A 16879-nucleotide genomic window follows, 5' to 3' on the forward strand; every position below is an offset into this window, starting at 1 on the left:
AATCGTTCGTGATGCCGAACGTCGACTCCATAGTATTTTAGAACACGCGATATTATCATATGAGGCCACAACCACGGATGTCAAATTTGAAGGAATTGTAGCTTCGTTATCACGACGACGAAGCTTCATGTCATCGAATGGTGCTAACAGTAGTAGTGCAAGTAACCGAATGTCACTCCAACTGGGTTTCGCTCCAGCATCAAACGCCTTGTCTCGACCGTTAATGACGTCTAGGATATCACAACCGGTGAAATCAAGCAGATCCTCTTTAAGGGGGCCGTATAAGGTTAATCCAGATACATTAACTTCGACTCTATCCAGGTTAGTTGGGACCGAGGACTCTCATTAGGAGATCATGATTCTCACTCAGTTTTTTTTAGCACACTGAACATCCTCAAGGGCTCATGTGTACCATTATCGATTGCTCAACAAGTCTTTATACAATTGATTCGGTTCATTGCCAGTGAAGTTTTCAACCGCTTGTTATCGGATCGAACATATTGTTGTCGGTAGGTTGCTTGGCTGCCGTATTCTTCGCATATGTTCAAGAATTGTTTTGCGCCATGTAGCTATTGACCTTGCAATCTCACCCTCCACCCTTTGTCTCTCTTACACCAGCTCCAAAGCAATCCACATCCGAATGAACCTCTTCCACATCGAAGAATGGCTACAATCCACTCGCCCATTCACTTCACTCACCCAATATCTAAAACCTGCCATCCAGCTATCCCAATTCCTACAGATTGCAACGACGCTGAAGACCGCACATGAATTTCATGAATATACAATACGACTGAGTTGTTTGAGCATACAATCTATACGGGCTGCAATGTCGAATTATAGGTTTGAAGCTGGAGAAGAGTCATTCAATGAAGAAATTGAAATGTATATATCGGATGCATGCGAGGAGGCAAGTGTAGCAGATGTTGATGGAGGATCGCCGGTACCGTTAAATGAGATGCTGGATTGTGAGGCCCTGCCGTTTAGGTTGCCACCGTTGCGAGGTGGGATATCGGGATCGACACATCATCAGTCTAATAGTGACGCAGAGTGGGGTTTTGCAGGACCTGTATTAGCACCAGATATATTAAGGAAGCTGGAAGTGCATGATTGGGATGATACGCTCACCTCTAGAAGGGAAGAGAAAGTTGTAGCAGAAACTACGGAATCGCGCGGGCTGGACTTTTCGAGATTCTGGAGGAATTGATAAATAATGATTGATTTTTTTGCAGCTCGATTGAGCTTGAAGCTTTTTAATGTAAAAAGACCACACCTGTGACATCTACTAATATAAATATATTTTTGATCTCAACCTATACATAATTCATACATGCTCTGCGTCAACTCATCTCCTCCTATCCCTCTGTTCATCATCACGATCATCCTCACGACGACGTTTGTACCTGTCCTCCTCACCAGGACGCATCGTATACCTAGAATTATACGGTTCACTTTCTCTATCTCTTCCGACCCTCCTGATATCTCTACTCCTATCGTCCATGTGATAATCATCATCTTCTCGTTTGATATCTCGTGTAGGTGCATCTCGTCTCCTATCATGTCTATAATCGTCTTCTCGTTTGATATCTCGTATAGGCTCATCTCTTCTCCTATCTCCCCGGTAATCATCTTCTCGTCTTCTATCTCTCCTATAATCATCATCTTTTCTCTTGATTTCATCTTCTCGTTTGATTGAATCTTCTCGTTTAATATCGTCAATTTTTCGAGGTCGTGAATCTCGATCACTATCGTTATCATCGTCATCAGAGTCTTTCGAATGCTTACGTTTCTTGTCCTTTTTAGACTTTTTCTCCTTCTTGACCTTTTTGGCAGCCTTCTTGGCAGCTTTTGTCAAGAGATATTCACGCATGGGGTCGTCAGGGTCAAGACCTAGTGCTCGTGCTGTGTCAGAGTCTGGAGTTGGTTCTCGTGCGGTTGGGTCCTCTGATATAAAGTTTGGGATAGACAATGAGATTCTATTGATTGCTTTTTTTGGTTCATCACATTTTCAGTGTTCCGACTGCGAGTCTTTACCTGGCGGTCTATCTTCAGGAGGAAGTAAATGTATAGGTACGACAGCACGTCTCTTGACTCGTTGCCGTTCTTCAAAGGCTTCATCTTCTTCATTCTTGTTTTTGGCTTCTCCTTTATACTTTGCACAGTGATCTACTCTGACTGTGCGTTCCATTATCTAAGGACATATAAGTTGTTAGATATGGTGTAGTGTTGTAGGAGTTGACGACGGCTTCAAATTCAAATTCGTTTTTCTCTTCTAGCTCTACCTTGAGTCCATTAAAGTTATCGACAGCAAGAATAGTAGACCGCTGATCTTCATAACCAATGAAACAAAATCCCTTTGATTTTCCAGTTTGGCGATCTCGTACAAGGTGAATGTCGACAATCTCACCCCATCTAGTAGGCAAGATGTTTGGTGAGCCAAAACAGCCCAAAAGGCAAGGCAATACTTATCTTGCAATGAAAGAGATTGAAATCAGCTCTGGACAGCTTACTGCGAAAAGACAGCAATGACATCTCCTTCATTCAGATCGTATGGAATGTTGCCTGCGTACACATATGCCGAGTCCTAAACGAGGAAATATAAGTACATAGACAACATAGCAAGACATTTATAGCATATGTATACATGGCACCTACTTGATAATGAGCGTGCCATGAAGAAGATTCGGACAAGTCACGAAAGAGCTCTTGAGCATTGATTCTCTCGATTTCCTTGATGACACTTATGTATATGAGCATGTTAGTTAAATGACTACACAAATTGAAGCTACTTCAATAGCGCTTACTTCATATTCTTGAGTGTTTGCCTAGGTGGAAAGTCAATGTTGATTCTCAAGGGAGCTCATACGTGTGGCTTGTAAACAAGTACCTCGACTTTTTTGGACACCGTCAAACTACCACATACATTCAACGACACAGAAGCAACCCAACCGAACGATGGCACCACAGGTAAGCTGACATCCACGATTGATGGCCACAGTGCCCGAAACGAGGGGGAAAGATTAAATCACGAGTAGCCACAAAATGTTTTTTCTTAAACATTGGTTTGCTCAACTTTCCCCGTCCTCGACAAACTAGAAAAAGGACCTCAAGAAGAAGGCTAAAGCCCCCGTCAAATTCACTATCGACTGCTCGGCCCCTGCTGGTGATGGCATCTTTGATGTAGCTGCTTTCGTAAGTCATCATCAAACAACATGTTGCATTTGCATCCATCATGACTTGACACTGATTGATTTATATTATTGTAGGAAAAGTTCTTACACGACCGCATCAAAGTCTCTGGCCGAACAAACAATTTGGGTGAAGCCGTCGCCATCAGCAAGGCCTCTGCAAAGTCGGCGGAAGTCGCAATCACCATCAAGGATGTCCAATTCGCAAAACGTTACTTGAAATACTTGACAAAGAAGGTACATTTGTAGTTGCTGTGTTGTTGATGGCTGTTGTGGCCATTCTCTCTCAGTATTGTTGTTTTTTTGTTGCACTGCAAGACGATTCTGACACTTTTTCTCCTCTTACACTAGTTCTTGAAAAAGAACAGCTTACGAGACTACATGCGAGTGGTTGCCAAGGGAAAAACTGGCTATGAATTGAAGTACTTCAAGTTGGATGAAGATGCTGAAGAAGAAGCTGACGAATAAGAGTCCCCTCCGTACTCTTTTTATTCTTCCGCTTGCCATTGTTTACTGAGCCCCCAAGTAAACTGTAAAATATAAAATCTCTCTTGCTCACACCACCCATCAATATGCCTTTTGTTTGGAAACGTGTGTTATGCGCTCATAAGGGTTGTGAAGCCTTCTCTTTTTGGTGTAGGCACTACAAACTGAAACTCTGCTTATTATGATGCGAAACATATATTTCTATGTATTTAAGAGTTGAATCAATGTTTATACAGCAATGCAAAAAAGTGACCTAGAACCGCTCTATGACAACCATCACATACATGCTCATCTCCTCCTCCATATATCCATAATAGAAGGAATCCAGTTCCCAATCCCCCTCGTCCACCCAACCAGATTCGACAAGGCCGTAAAACTAGTATTATTATTAATCCACCACATGGCACAGATAGTAGCTACCGATACATACATTCCTAAATACGTGACTCCAGTCTCCTTCCCATTATTATGATGATTAGATGACAAGGCCGAGTAATCTCCAAGAATACGCTGATATGGTGGGATATCCTGTTTTGGAATTGACGTCGTAGAGTTCCTTCTACTGGTTTGATTATATACATTATGGATGGCGCCATTTTCTTTCACTGGAGATGTGCGTGAATTGGATGTTGATCTCATCATTGCTTTGCCGACTTCTGTGTTGTTGTTACTAGTACTTACGATGGCCCAATCATCATCTTCTGCATCAACAAAGTTAGGTTTGTGTGGTCGGTTTATTCTAGGTAGACTTCCTTTTCGTGATAGTTGATGGGGGTCGATGGGTGATGATGGGCTGCTATTGCTATGGTTGTTGATTGTGAAGGAGGAGTTGCTAGCAGATTTTCGGGGTGTGTTGTTGGTATCTACTTTTACTGGTGCTCTAGGTGGTTTAGGTGAAGCTTTTGCACTATTACTAACGTTAAGAGAGTCTGTCGACGCAGCGGTGGGTAAGGAGCGAGTTGACGATGGAGAAGCAGCAGTAGCAGAGACAGATGAGGACGAAGAAGAGCGTGGTGGTGCTGAAGACGATCTAGCAGGCATGACAGACGATCGTATCTTTTCAAATATCGGTATTCTAGTTTCCTGAGGAGGTGATGGTATTGTTTCAAAAGCATCATAAAACATGTCGTCTTCTGCTGATGATTCATCCGAGTAATCTTCCAACGCCCTCTTTTTACTTTTACTCGGTTCGTCGATACCATTTGAGACTGGATGGCCGTTTGCTGTTTTAAAGGTGCGAGCTGGAGTGGTATCGTTGCCCGAGTCGACGGCCTCTTCTTCTTCATCGTCGGCTGCGGCTGTTACTAGACCACCTTTTCTATCTATAACTATATCATCGTCCGTCTCGTCGTCGACTAATACTGGATCTACGCTCCTCTCACTATCATCTGCAATCAAAGCTTGATATGCCTGCTGTAACGCTGGCACTGCTGCAATGTAGGCTTCAGCATTGACTCCAAACTCGGCAAAGTAAGCATCATCCTGTAACACGTATGGGTCGGATCCAGATCCACATTTGCGTAACAGAGCGTCGACATCTCGGACGTGTTCTGATACAGCAGACTTTTCTACAAATTGCAGTTTGTTTGAGACCTCATGTGGCAGCGTTGCTTTCAAAATACTCCAGGCGCCAGCATAGACCCAAGAATATCCTAAAACGTATAAAGTAGCGACCATTCCTGGTAGATTGTTATGAAACAGATGGTATATGGTTGGGACAGCTGTAAAGTCCTGGTTTCAAAAAGTGTTTCAAAATTAGATTCGATTGAGGAACGATCGCTGTGCGAGCTAAGCGGAGAGGGTTCGGCTAGGATCTTACCATGTTGTGTCGTCCAACATCTTCCAAATCAACAACGATAGAAAACTGAGTAGCAAAAGGCACCTCTCGTACACCATCTTGCTTCTCTTTCTCGTCATGGAAGTCATTCATAGATTTAAGTATACGTCGTCCACATTCGAATACAAAGAGCGCAAACATTTTCAAGTCTTCATGGGAAGCTCCATGGAATCGGGCCAGATTGACAACCATCAGCGGTATGCCATTCAAATCGGATCCATAAAAGTGCAGGAGTCCGGCCTGTAAGATGCTATGGGAGCCATGGGACAGAGAAGAGAGGGAGATCAGGGGCACGTGTTGTTTGATACGCCAGTCAAAGTGTTGCAAGATGGCAGCCTCCGTGTCCGCAACCTGAAACTTGTAGAATTTAAAGTAGCGTAAGACAAAGGCTATGAAATTTGAAGTAATGATTAGAAGTTTGCCAATAAAAAAACCATCTATAAAGTCCAGTCGAAAAAAAGTAAAACAAATGTGATACAATTGGCTGTCTGAGTTTGATGAAAGTTGTCCCATATGCTCATACGACAAAGACACGATATACACAACGGAGAGCAGCTTACAATCATCCGATACCAATTCAATCAGACCAGCTAGATGACTTGGTGGGGCTCTCTTTGTCAAATACCAAGATTCTAGGGTTTTTGCAAGGTATTTCTGAATGCCACGAAGAGTAGCTGAGTGGGTCACCCGCAGCTGTGGGTAGTTGGTCATATATGGATTCGCTGGCTGTTATCTCCCACTTTTGGTTTTGTCTATGGTGTGTCTCTGTTTTGTTTCAAAGTTGCAGGAAATTGGGTTGTTAGGGGGACTAGGAGACGTGGCAATCCGGATCGACAACTGAAGTGTGGATTTCTTCGTATTTTTGGCATTTTTTACGTGTTTTGATTCTCATCTGCCACGTAATGTAGGTTTGTTGGGCAGGCATCGCAACCAGCATCACTGTGCTCTTCGTCTTTCGGATGGATCCAAGATCATTCGGCAACAAGTGACTGATCGTCGAGTTTCATAGTCCAACAACAAAGTTCGCACTGTTACAAAGCTCGTTTGTTTATGGTGTTCTCAAACTGGACGTCATGAATGTTGCATCAAGACTTCCCTTGACGTTTGAATCAAACGCATGTCAGATCAAAACAAATACGCACAAGATCTGATATTCTCATGTGGATTCAATTTCTATTTGACGCTTTCTTGACCAGTATGACATCGTGGCATCTAGCTATGACTCTCAACTTTGTGACAGAAACGCTTCCAAGAAACCACATTGACATTTCACAACAACGAGATGTACCACAACCAGTGCAACCATATGAGGACCATCGATTGCATGACTGGAGTTGATCGTAATTAATCGAAAATTACGTTTTTTTTGGGCACTTTAAATGAATGACACGACAATTCCTACAAATAGCCAACAACACGTTATAGCTTTGTAGCATCTTAATGGATGAGTTTGCTTGCATCCTACTTGTATTTTTTGGTATTTGCACGTGTTTGGTTGCGTTTACAAAAAACACGATTGATTGGTCTATGCCTTCAGGGTGACCACAATGTACCACATCGATTGCAACACGTCCACTTTTACACGTTCGCTTTCATTCTTCCGTTACTCGCTTAGTTTTCTACGTAAGTTCTTCCACGTTGTTCACCTGCCGTTCAAACTCAACAAATTCAGCATTATAACAACTTTGATAACTTTAAACTCCTCTCGTTAGCCGTACAGCAAACATGTCTGTGAACGACCAGGTCTTATATTACGTCGCCCAGGTATGAAAGCAAACATGGTCCCGATAAGCTCTCGTTATATTCAAACATTGGTCCTTTTGGGCGCGATTGCAAACTGTGACAGGAGTGTTTAAGGACGAGGGGAGAAAGTCTATGTGTCTTTATTTATCGTATAAATTGTTATCTGCTGGTTCGATATGAAGTGGAAGTGTCTTGTTACACCTCCTGGCCTGAAACACATCAAAATTTTGAGAGATAATAATCACACTCATAACTCGGTCTGGCCCAACTATACTAACTGACAATATTTCTATTGCGAATAGTTTGATAAGGAACTCTCTAAATTCCCATGGGCCATTGAATTGGAAAAGAGAACCAAAGTGCCAAAGACTTACCTTGTTGGAGGTGCTGGTGCTGTCTTGGCTGTCCTTATCTTCTTCAACGGTCAGTTTGAGAATACCTGTCTTGAAGTCGGATGTCATCAATACGTGTCCAACACAACACTCACTCTTTTTGCCTTGAATAGTCTGGGGTAACTTGTTGACCAACTTGATTGGTTTCGTGTACCCAGCATATGCAAGTTTCAAGGCCATCGAGTCTCCAAACAAGGAAGATGATGTTCAATGGTAGGCCTGAAAACACCACAAGCTGATCATTGGATCATAATTACTCATGCTCACATTTTCCTTTTGTTCGTTGAAGGTTGTCATACTGGGTCGTCTTTGGTCTCCTCAACGTTCTCGAATTCTTTACCGACTTTTTGTTGTTCTGGGTTCCATTCTACTACTCATTCAAGACTGCTTTCGTCGTCTACCTGTTGTTGCCTCAAACTAATGCAAGTCTTGCTGTTAAAGTTAAGCGTGTTTCTATAATATGTTGCTGACAACTTTTGTTTGGTTGTAGGGTGCCGCCTTCTTATACCAAAAGTTTATTCGTCCTACTTTATTGAAGGAACAAACTCACATTGATGCTGGCTTCAACAAAGTCAAGGTGAGCATTCGGTCTGAAAACAATCGAATTTTTTGTGTTTGCTGAAATGTTCCTTCCCATCAAACAAACAACGCCATATGCTATTCTTGATTTTTGATGTACTTGCAATTGCAACTGGATTTCTAAAACACAAATAATTTGCTTTACAGAACTAAAATCACAAAACAAAATACCCACACGTACAATACCCCACACTTTTAGGCAAAGGCTGCTCAAGCAGTCAACGACATGAACAAATCAGAATAAATTTAAAAACCCCCCCAAAAAAACTCTTTCCTTTTCTTTATGATGTTGTCGCCCCCTTCTTGAATTTGAGGAGGGACGTTTTTGTTGAGAGGTGGTGTTTTGGTGACCATTAACTCTGTTTGTAAAACCTGAATCATGTAACAACGAAACTCATTTAAGGAAAACACATTGTGACTACGTTTTTTGATGAACTTTTTACGTTGAGTTAAATTTAGAGTATCTACATATTTGCAATAGTGTGAAAGAAGGTCCATTTATACACTGGTGGTCTTGGCAAAGATGAACGATATTGGACTTCCATGTTCAAGGACGGCTTCAAGGACATCGTCATCAACCCTCTCGGTACGTGCGGCAGTACGAATGTGAGACCAGTCTTGAAGTTCTTTCAAATCGTATGCGCCAACCACCGATTTTGTTTTGACTTGCTCCTAAGTTGAGTTTGATTCGTTATGGGTAGGGCGGCGAGAAAAAAAACTCCACAAGATTTATGGATCGGTACCATGCATGGGCAACCCATTTGCTCATGTGTCAAACAATCGGTATCTGGATCAAATGTGAATAGATCTCGCAATTCTTCGTTGCTGAATGAATTGGATTCGAATGAGGCACTGTCCTATATAAGCAACACACGACGAGTCTGAGAAACTCTTCATATACAAAACAGGAGCAACAAATTCTATACCATCAGAGAATCACTAAGCGCCTCTTTGGTGAGTTGTCTCTGAAAGATCTTCTCCTCGATACTTGCACATGCCAGCAAACGATAGATCTTGACATGACTAGCTTTATTGCCATCCCTCCAGATTCGTGCCATTGCTTGACGGCATACAGCAGGGTTCTAAAGCAATTATTCCTTAGTTCAATGAGGTATTTTGTTCAAAGATTCTAGACCACTTTACGAGCTGAGGAACTGACCCAATCGATATCAAACAAGATCAATCTTGATGCGCCAAACAAATTGAGACCAACACCTCCAGCTTTGGCAGAAAGCAGAAACAAGACTAATTGTGAAATAGGGCAATATGAACGATTGTTTCAGCCAACATAGAATCAACTAGTTGAACTCACAGTGTTCAGAAGTATTGTTAAATCGGTCAACCAAACTAAACACGAGAAGTAAAATAAACTGAGCACCCTGATGATGTATTCCAACAACATCGTCTCACTCTTGCCGTTTGCCAACAGCAGTTTTGCCGTCGAGCCTCAAGTATTTGAAATCTTCCTTTTGAGCAAGTAAAGCAAAAGGATCCAAGATCCTCGTGAAATTGGAGACCAGTACAACCTGTAAATTCGTAAGTAAATTCGTAAGGTGGGGGGGGGGGGAGAGAATGAGAACAAAGCATGGTATGGTTTCGTTATTATCATGTGAATGCCTTTTGGTTTGGACAGGTATTCTTGATTGCACGCAGCATGTCCCTTAGCACCACCATCTTGGAACTCGTTTCAATAGGTAAATTGTCAGAAAGTTGAGTGTCTTGTCCTTCTGGTCCTTCATCATCGTCTTGAGAAGTATCCAGCCATGGCGCATTCGCAACAGTTCTCAATTTGTTGATATGCTGCAAGACATGAACACCAGAAAAGGCATCATCATCTTCCAGATCAGTTGCCTCAATGCTTGAGGAAGCGAAAAACAGACAATCAGTCGTTTTTTCGGTTCCTTGAACGATATGATGAAAGCCAAAGAGTTCTTATTACCTCTTGATGTAAGAGTCCATCTGGCTTCCAGATAGCTTGCAGAACACGGTGTATTCACCTTGCAGATGTAAGAGGTGCACAAGATATTCAAAAATTGTGATTCAAACGCGTGACAGAGCAAACATACTTTTGGGAGGCTAAAGGGGGAGCAACAAAACGGGAGTGGCAAGTCAGTCATACGTTTTATGTTGGGGAAGGCTTGCATTTCTCGCTATCTCTCTCACCAGATATTGGGCATTCACTTCTGCAGTTCGTCTCAGAATAAAGAGCTTGGTAAGTTGTGTCAACTACGTCGACGAAGTTAGCGGCGGCAGGAAAAGATAAATGGCACCCGACCTAAGGCTTACCTCAGCTTCTCGTTGCTTTCCGAGAGATGCTTCCTCTGGTGTACATTTGGAATCACGTCCTCGGACAATCGGATTCTCAAACATATTCTATAGCAACGATTACCGTTTGGGTCTTTTCTTCGTGCGTTTACGAATTCTACAACAATTTCACCTTGAAAGTAGGAAGATCACCAAGCAATCCAGGATTGACAAAGTCACAGACAGTGTGGAATTCTGAAAGGTCATTTTGTAATGGTGTTCCAGACAGAATGATTTTTCGCCGAGTTTGAAGGCTGTTGAGGGATACCGTTGTCTTGATTTCAGAGTTCTTGAGACGGTGTCCTTCATCACACACGACAATATCAATCCCAGCCTGCTCGATTTCAGTTTGCAGTTGGCGAACCTAGTATAAACAGTTAAGTCGGATAGACCCAAACACTCTCACCAGGATACAAACGTATGCTCACCCGCTCATAACTCATCACAAGTACCGAATACACACGACCAACTGTGAAATCATTCAAGTTTGATTTTCCATCGACGACAAATACTTTGATGCGCTCATCTCCCAGCCATTTCTTGAATTCATTCTTCCAGTTCTAATTGCAAAACAAGGAATGATAGTTTGTCGAAACAACTCATCAGGTACGCCGTGGAGCTAAAAAAACAATACCAAAGCAAAGATGGGAAATGTACCTGAACCAACGATGCTGGGCACACAATCAATGCTTTCTTGATAATCGTCGAATCCCCATAATAAGGTGTCTGTTTCACTAGAGTCCAGATCAAGGCGATGGCTTGCAGAGTTTTTCCAAGACCCATCGAATCGGCCAAGATACATCCCATAGACGACGGTGCTAATCGTGATTTGCGCATGAGAAAAAAATTCTTGGTGAAGTCTTTAACACGAGTCTTACTCTTCATCCCCATTACACACTCATACAGAAATCTGACACCTTCAACTTGGTGTGGTCTCAAATGAGCTGCCAATGAAGGATCTACCACGACATCGACGATAGGATACTGTTTGTGAGGTTCGGCGGGTCGTGTCATCACAATAGCACCGGCTGCGTTTGGATTGTGTTTTGGAGTTGGAGTCTTTGTAGAAGGAGTAGTTGTACTAGTTTGTTGAGGCTTGACAGCAAAAGTCATTTTGAAGGGAGCACTAGCGACATTCTCAGATGCTTGCGGTACTACGGGAGCTTGATTCTCAATATGTTTGGATCCGACTCTCAAAGCGTAAGCGTTTGCGTCTAGTATCCCTGTGATCTATAAATTCAATTGGGTTAGATCATTTATCATTTATGAAACATGATGAAGCGTAATTAGTCGAAAAAAATAACATGTACGTTTGTCGCAATGAGTATTGTGTCCCATTACCTCAAGTTCCTTGCCAGCGACAATCAATGTTGAACCTTCAGTCAAGGTAGATAAGGCAGTTCCTCGACCAATTCTAAAGAAGTAGTTTTATAAGAACTGATCTATAGATCAAAACTCTGGAATCTGATGCTTCTTCGATTGTCCTTTCCTTTTGCTTACTCCTTGCCAGCATCATCTTGCACGACCAAACTCTTGTCACGCTTTACAAGCAATCCATCACCATCCCAAGTCTTGTGCTAGACCATGTTTTGATAGTAAGTTGGTAAAGCTCAATATCATGTTGCTGCAGCACTGCTGACGGTCGTACCATCCTGGATTGCTTCTTTCTACAAAGCACAAACGTTAATATAACAGAAAATGATTGGCAAAATGGATCTATCAAGTTGAAACCATACCTCCACACTATAGTGTAATAAGTTGCATCACCAGTTCGATGTCTCTGATCTGGAGGTTGATCTACAGCACTAGACACCGAATCATTCTTACGAACAGATTTCGTCATCAATGGACTGGAAAATACAGTCTTTCTCTTCTTCGATGCGTCAGCGGGCTGGTTGTCAATGGGCATGTTTGGAATTGGAGCTTCGTTGCTCGCGACAACGTCAGTTCTTGGAGCAGGCTCCTGCGAGATCGGAGCTGCTGTTGGCCTATTTCGGAGCAACGAAACACTTGGAGCATTGGAGCGTCTCATCGCTGAAAGTGCCTCCCGTAAAAGTCTGTTGTTTGAGATTGCGCAGAGATCATAAAGCAGCAAAATTTCAGGCTCTGGTCCGATTGCACGTGAATTTACAATGTTGAACATTTGATCATATCACAAATCACAATTCATTCAAGCCGACATTCCTTGCTGATGAAGAGGCTAAGCTTATACAAACTATATTTTTTGTGCGAATGGTGCTGCTATGATACAAATGCAAAGTACAACAAGATTAAGTCTAAACATCTTAAGAAGACTCTAGATGCATTCTTCTAATAGCTGGAATAGGTTCAGCTCTAACATTCTTCCAATCCGTGTTTTCTTCACGCTCCTTGTCCAGTTCTCCAATAATTGATCTATATAGAAAGCAAAATCAACACTCGCAGTTGTATGCCAAATGCTTTCACATATTTCTTACATATTGTCTCCTCGCACAATGTACAGTCCCAGTGGTACTTCGTTAACAGGAGCATCAACAAAGAATTCACGTTCTGATGACTCTGACAGAATGATGTTTGTAGTCTGGTCAAAGCCTTTTAGCTTTCCCTAGTAGATACAATAGGACGTTGAGCTCATGATGACTTTGCATGCGTGTACTCCGTGTGAACTTGCCACAATAAACCTTCCATCGTTGGTGATTACAGCTACAGTCTCTTAAAAACAGGAGAGTACGATGAGAACGTAAAGGAAATGTCTTTTTGGGGGTCTGCAATCACATACTTTCGACGAAAGCTCCTAATTCCGTCGCCATGGCTCACTTCAGTCAATTATATAGCCTACTGAAATATTGTCGAAAACGTACGCAAGATGTTTGAAGACTATTTATTGGAGAATCACTAGGAAAAAATACAGGCTGATACAAAGGACAGGTGGATCTGCTGAATCACAACATGGCCTCAACGGTTTTCTCGATTTCAGCAGGAGTTGCGACGGAGCTGTACCGTTGGACTACTTCTCCGTTTTTATCGACCAAAAACTTCTCAAAATTCCACTTGATCCTGAATGATTATAGACGCGTTAGAGCTTTGCTGTCACGACAATGGAATGTTGCTGTACCTTTCCAAACCAAATTGAGACTTGCGAGCCTTCAACCTAATTGAAATTGAGCCACGGTTAAGACCAGAACAGGCTATACCGATAACTCAACAGTTAGGGTGTTCTTTACCATTGGTATACTAGAAGTAACAAACAAGGCAACCATGTTAGCTTCACAATTATGAAATTGACACATGGACAAAAAAGGCCGAAACAGACACACAAAGAAAATGGATAGGCTGTATGGAATCAGAGGATCAAACATACCTGGATGAGTATTGTCACCATTGACATCAATCTTGCTCATGATTGGGAATGTGACACCGTAGTTCTTTTGACAGAAGTGGCCGATTTCTTCTTCAGTACCAGATTCTTGAGATCCGAATTGGTTGCAAGGCTAATTGCATGTACGGTGGTATGAGGAGAACGAAAGTTGAGACCCACAAGCTAACGAACATGAATGTATTTCCTGTATGTCACTTACGAAGCCAATGACAACAAGCCCCCTACAACAGTGAAATCGCATTAGCTCATCTGTATCGGTTCGAAAAATCTCGTCAAAAGGTAATGCGTACTTGTCCTTCAAAGCTTGGTACATCTTTTCCAAACCAGCATATTGATGACTGTGTGGGTTGAGATGGTGAGAACCAGATAGGAGTTACTTGTAGAAGCCATTTCCTTACGTAAAGCCACAAGCTGAGGCAGTGTTGACGACCAAAACCACTTTGCCTAAACACGAGGAGAGCTTTGTTATGCTTGTGACATGGTCAAGAGTTGTCGATCCAAAAGAGACTGATGATGTGTTGGAGAATAGACTGAAAACATTTAGTAGGCTGCTTTTCAGTCTCGATCTCGATCTCAGTGTTCCACCACCACTGCGGCCATTTCCCCAAATGACTTTAGATGCGATCTCAAATCTAGACCATCGCAAATGCCAGATCGGCCGAAAGACACTTCATATCCTTTGAGCCTTCCGTTGCGAGCATACCTTTCAATTCAGCGAACAGGAAGGGCTTGCCGGTAAGAGTCGTAGCTTGGAGATCATAAAACGAGGCGGCGGTCATAGCTGAAGATAATGCTCGTAAAGGTTGCTGATTGACAAAGATTGAGGATAGTTGTTTTCGAAAAATGGCGGCTGAACCTATCATGAGAATTGCTACTAAATAATAGTTGAGGTTGCTCGCCATTTGAAAGCAAGAAAGGACTTGCGGGGATTCTCTTGGAACAAGGAAAATGTGTTCGCACGAGCTAGAGACGGCCAAATAACATATTTTGGACGTGGTCACTTATAATGTTCTATTCATATATGTTACATCACGCGATAAACATGAAAACGTTCATAGAAATGCCTGTATTGGTCGTTTTTCACCGATAGTGCTTGAACATAATATCTCTTGCGAGTTTAATACGGTCTTGCTGCTCAAAAGAACTACTGACTTGCCAGCTTCATACTCGCCAAACATTGCCAAGAAACGTATAAACTCTCTTGTCAACCCCTTAAACATTCCAGTTGGTACAGCCTTGCTCTCTTCCATCTCTGAAATTGGCAAACCAAAACAACCAAGCAACAATGTCTATGAGCCAACCTCCAAGATCGGGACTATACCAGCCTGTCCAGTATGCCCAGCAGGCACCTACTGCACCACCGATGGACGAAAAGTACATGCCCATGTCCAACAACAGGTAAAAAGCGGCAGTGCGATGGTGCTTTTAGCTGCATGCAGTGACGCACTGTTCTGTTAACAAAAGGAACTGTGCCTTCTTATCTTTATAACCTACTTACCGGACTCATGACCGTCATATCTCCACAACGTACTGACAAGCTTATCCCCGCAGGCGGTATTGCTGTGGTCTGTTTTCGTCAAGGAAGGGATGCTTGTGGTGCTTCATCCCTTGCTGTGTCTTTATATTGATTGCTATCGCTTTAATCTTGTTCTTTTGCATACCTCGTGAACCAAACTTTGATGCTTATGGGTGAGTATTGGGTCTTTGTGGGTATGCTCGGTGTTGGCTTTGAGCGCAGAACCTCGGGACCGCATCATGATACTCTCGCAACTCCATGCTTTTGCACACAATTCTCTTGGGATTGCTTCAAATATCTCACACTCTTCTCTATCACTCTGCTAGCGTCTCCTACACCAACCAAACAACCGTCAAGCTTGTCAACGGAGGTCCATTCATTCAATTCAATCTAGGACTCAACGTTAGCTTGTACAGTTTGAGCTACTATCCAACGACCCTGGCTTCAATCGACGTCACGGGCGCTCCAGTCGTTAACGGCCAACAATCAAAAACACTCGCTGTGAATGGTACAAACCCAAAGCCAATCTATCTACCATCATTCACCAACGTGTCAACAGTAATGTAAGTCGTACATCGTTCAGTTTCAACGCACATCGCGGTGTGACTAACTTCCTCATACTCAATCAGACCTTTCACAGTCATATATAATGCCAGTAGCGTGGCAGCAGCATTGGCTGACCCACTATGGGGTGATCTCTTCGAAGCCTGTGGCCTGATTCCTCTAGTAAAAGCCAGACCTTTGCAATTAGCATATTCAGCGACGGGGTCCCTTCAAGGGCTTGAATTCATCAAAGCTACTAAATCGGGCTCGTATAATTACACTTGTGTAATCACAGCATCGGAGGTTACTGCCATCTTCGGAACAGCGTTGGCAACTCTGGGACTATAAGGCAGTAGAAATCGAGCACGACATCATAAACAGATCTATTAAACTATATTTTGTGCAGTCTTTTTGTTTATATAAGTACAGACAAAACGACTTGTGATAAATTATCTCTTATTAGCATCAAACTGTCGGTTTTCGGCAGCCAATTCCCTTACACGACGTAAGAAATCCTCGACTTCAGCGTTACCTTCACCACTACTATTTGCATCACTGATTGCTTCTATTGGCGTTTGTTGAGGAATCTCCAGTTCAAAATGAGGCGATGGTGTCTTTATTCCAGCAGTCTTGAGCCAGACATGCGCTTCGTTTGCATTCGAGACTGGAAGTGGCACGACAATCTCCATTACGCCTAAATCCCTCCCACTCACCATCCAGTTGGACGGCGCGAGACCAGCTGCATCAAGCTTCTCAAGAGTGTTTGCTACTTGGTAGAGATGTTTCCTGTGTAGTCTGGCGACAGATTTCAATTCAGAACTAAAAGCAGTTTGTTAGTCGAGTTCTTGAATCACTTTCGCGTAGAGACGCTTACGTGATTTGTTGGATACTTGTACTGGTATCGATATCCACAAGTTCAACTGCAGCAGATTG

General features: G+C 42.6%; 7 protein-coding genes across 7 annotated transcripts; 3 read left to right on the forward strand and 4 right to left on the reverse strand.

The window, feature by feature from the left end:
* Window positions 1–1345: 1345 nt before the first annotated feature.
* SmJEL517_g02498 (uncharacterized protein) lies at window positions 1346–2757 on the reverse strand (the record flags this gene model as incomplete). Its single annotated transcript, XM_031168426.1, has 5 exons — window positions 1346–1944; window positions 2035–2191; window positions 2283–2412; window positions 2511–2584; window positions 2656–2757. 5 exons carry the CDS (start codon window positions 2755–2757, stop codon window positions 1346–1348), a joined length of 1062 nt encoding a protein of 353 aa, XP_031025580.1.
* A 198-nt stretch (window positions 2758–2955) lies between these two features.
* On the forward strand, window positions 2956–3656 carry SmJEL517_g02499 (uncharacterized protein; the record flags this gene model as incomplete). The annotated part of the gene is made up of 4 exons (XM_031168427.1): window positions 2956–2967; window positions 3097–3192; window positions 3267–3425; window positions 3540–3656. The coding sequence occupies 4 exons, from the start codon at window positions 2956–2958 to the stop codon at window positions 3654–3656; spliced, it is 384 nt and encodes a 127-aa protein (XP_031025581.1).
* A 3580-nt stretch (window positions 3657–7236) lies between these two features.
* On the forward strand, window positions 7237–8469 carry SmJEL517_g02500 (uncharacterized protein; the record flags this gene model as incomplete). The annotated part of the gene is made up of 6 exons (XM_031168428.1): window positions 7237–7275; window positions 7557–7677; window positions 7760–7859; window positions 7936–8086; window positions 8137–8223; window positions 8425–8469. 6 exons carry the CDS (start codon window positions 7237–7239, stop codon window positions 8467–8469), a joined length of 543 nt encoding a protein of 180 aa, XP_031025669.1.
* Window positions 8470–8723: 254 nt separating this feature from the next.
* Window positions 8724–12561, reverse strand: SmJEL517_g02501 (uncharacterized protein; the record flags this gene model as incomplete). Its single annotated transcript, XM_031168429.1, has 19 exons — window positions 8724–8897; window positions 8969–9082; window positions 9152–9307; window positions 9385–9470; window positions 9538–9572; window positions 9636–9751; window positions 9894–10083; window positions 10165–10222; window positions 10292–10301; window positions 10389–10451; window positions 10512–10598; window positions 10663–10893; window positions 10958–11089; window positions 11187–11347; window positions 11408–11759; window positions 11871–11943; window positions 12030–12106; window positions 12178–12196; window positions 12266–12561. 19 exons carry the CDS (start codon window positions 12559–12561, stop codon window positions 8724–8726), a joined length of 2430 nt encoding a protein of 809 aa, XP_031025670.1.
* A 253-nt stretch (window positions 12562–12814) lies between these two features.
* SmJEL517_g02502 (uncharacterized protein) lies at window positions 12815–13318 on the reverse strand (the record flags this gene model as incomplete). Its single annotated transcript, XM_031168430.1, has 4 exons — window positions 12815–12923; window positions 12986–13113; window positions 13165–13220; window positions 13288–13318. The coding sequence occupies 4 exons, from the start codon at window positions 13316–13318 to the stop codon at window positions 12815–12817; spliced, it is 324 nt and encodes a 107-aa protein (XP_031025671.1).
* A 132-nt stretch (window positions 13319–13450) lies between these two features.
* On the reverse strand, window positions 13451–15137 carry SmJEL517_g02503 (uncharacterized protein; the record flags this gene model as incomplete). The annotated part of the gene is made up of 9 exons (XM_031168431.1): window positions 13451–13565; window positions 13624–13659; window positions 13733–13742; window positions 13870–13999; window positions 14087–14108; window positions 14178–14225; window positions 14286–14331; window positions 14591–14761; window positions 14972–15137. The coding sequence occupies 9 exons, from the start codon at window positions 15135–15137 to the stop codon at window positions 13451–13453; spliced, it is 744 nt and encodes a 247-aa protein (XP_031025672.1).
* A 35-nt stretch (window positions 15138–15172) lies between these two features.
* SmJEL517_g02504 (uncharacterized protein) lies at window positions 15173–16294 on the forward strand (the record flags this gene model as incomplete). Its single annotated transcript, XM_031168432.1, has 4 exons — window positions 15173–15285; window positions 15439–15576; window positions 15730–15966; window positions 16033–16294. The coding sequence occupies 4 exons, from the start codon at window positions 15173–15175 to the stop codon at window positions 16292–16294; spliced, it is 750 nt and encodes a 249-aa protein (XP_031025665.1).
* Between the last annotated feature and the right edge of the window lie 585 nt (window positions 16295–16879).

Source organism: Synchytrium microbalum, assembly GCF_006535985.1.
Source record: "Synchytrium microbalum strain JEL517 chromosome Unknown SmJEL517_scf0010, whole genome shotgun sequence".
Lineage (NCBI taxonomy): Eukaryota > Fungi > Chytridiomycota > Chytridiomycetes > Synchytriales > Synchytriaceae > Synchytrium > Synchytrium microbalum.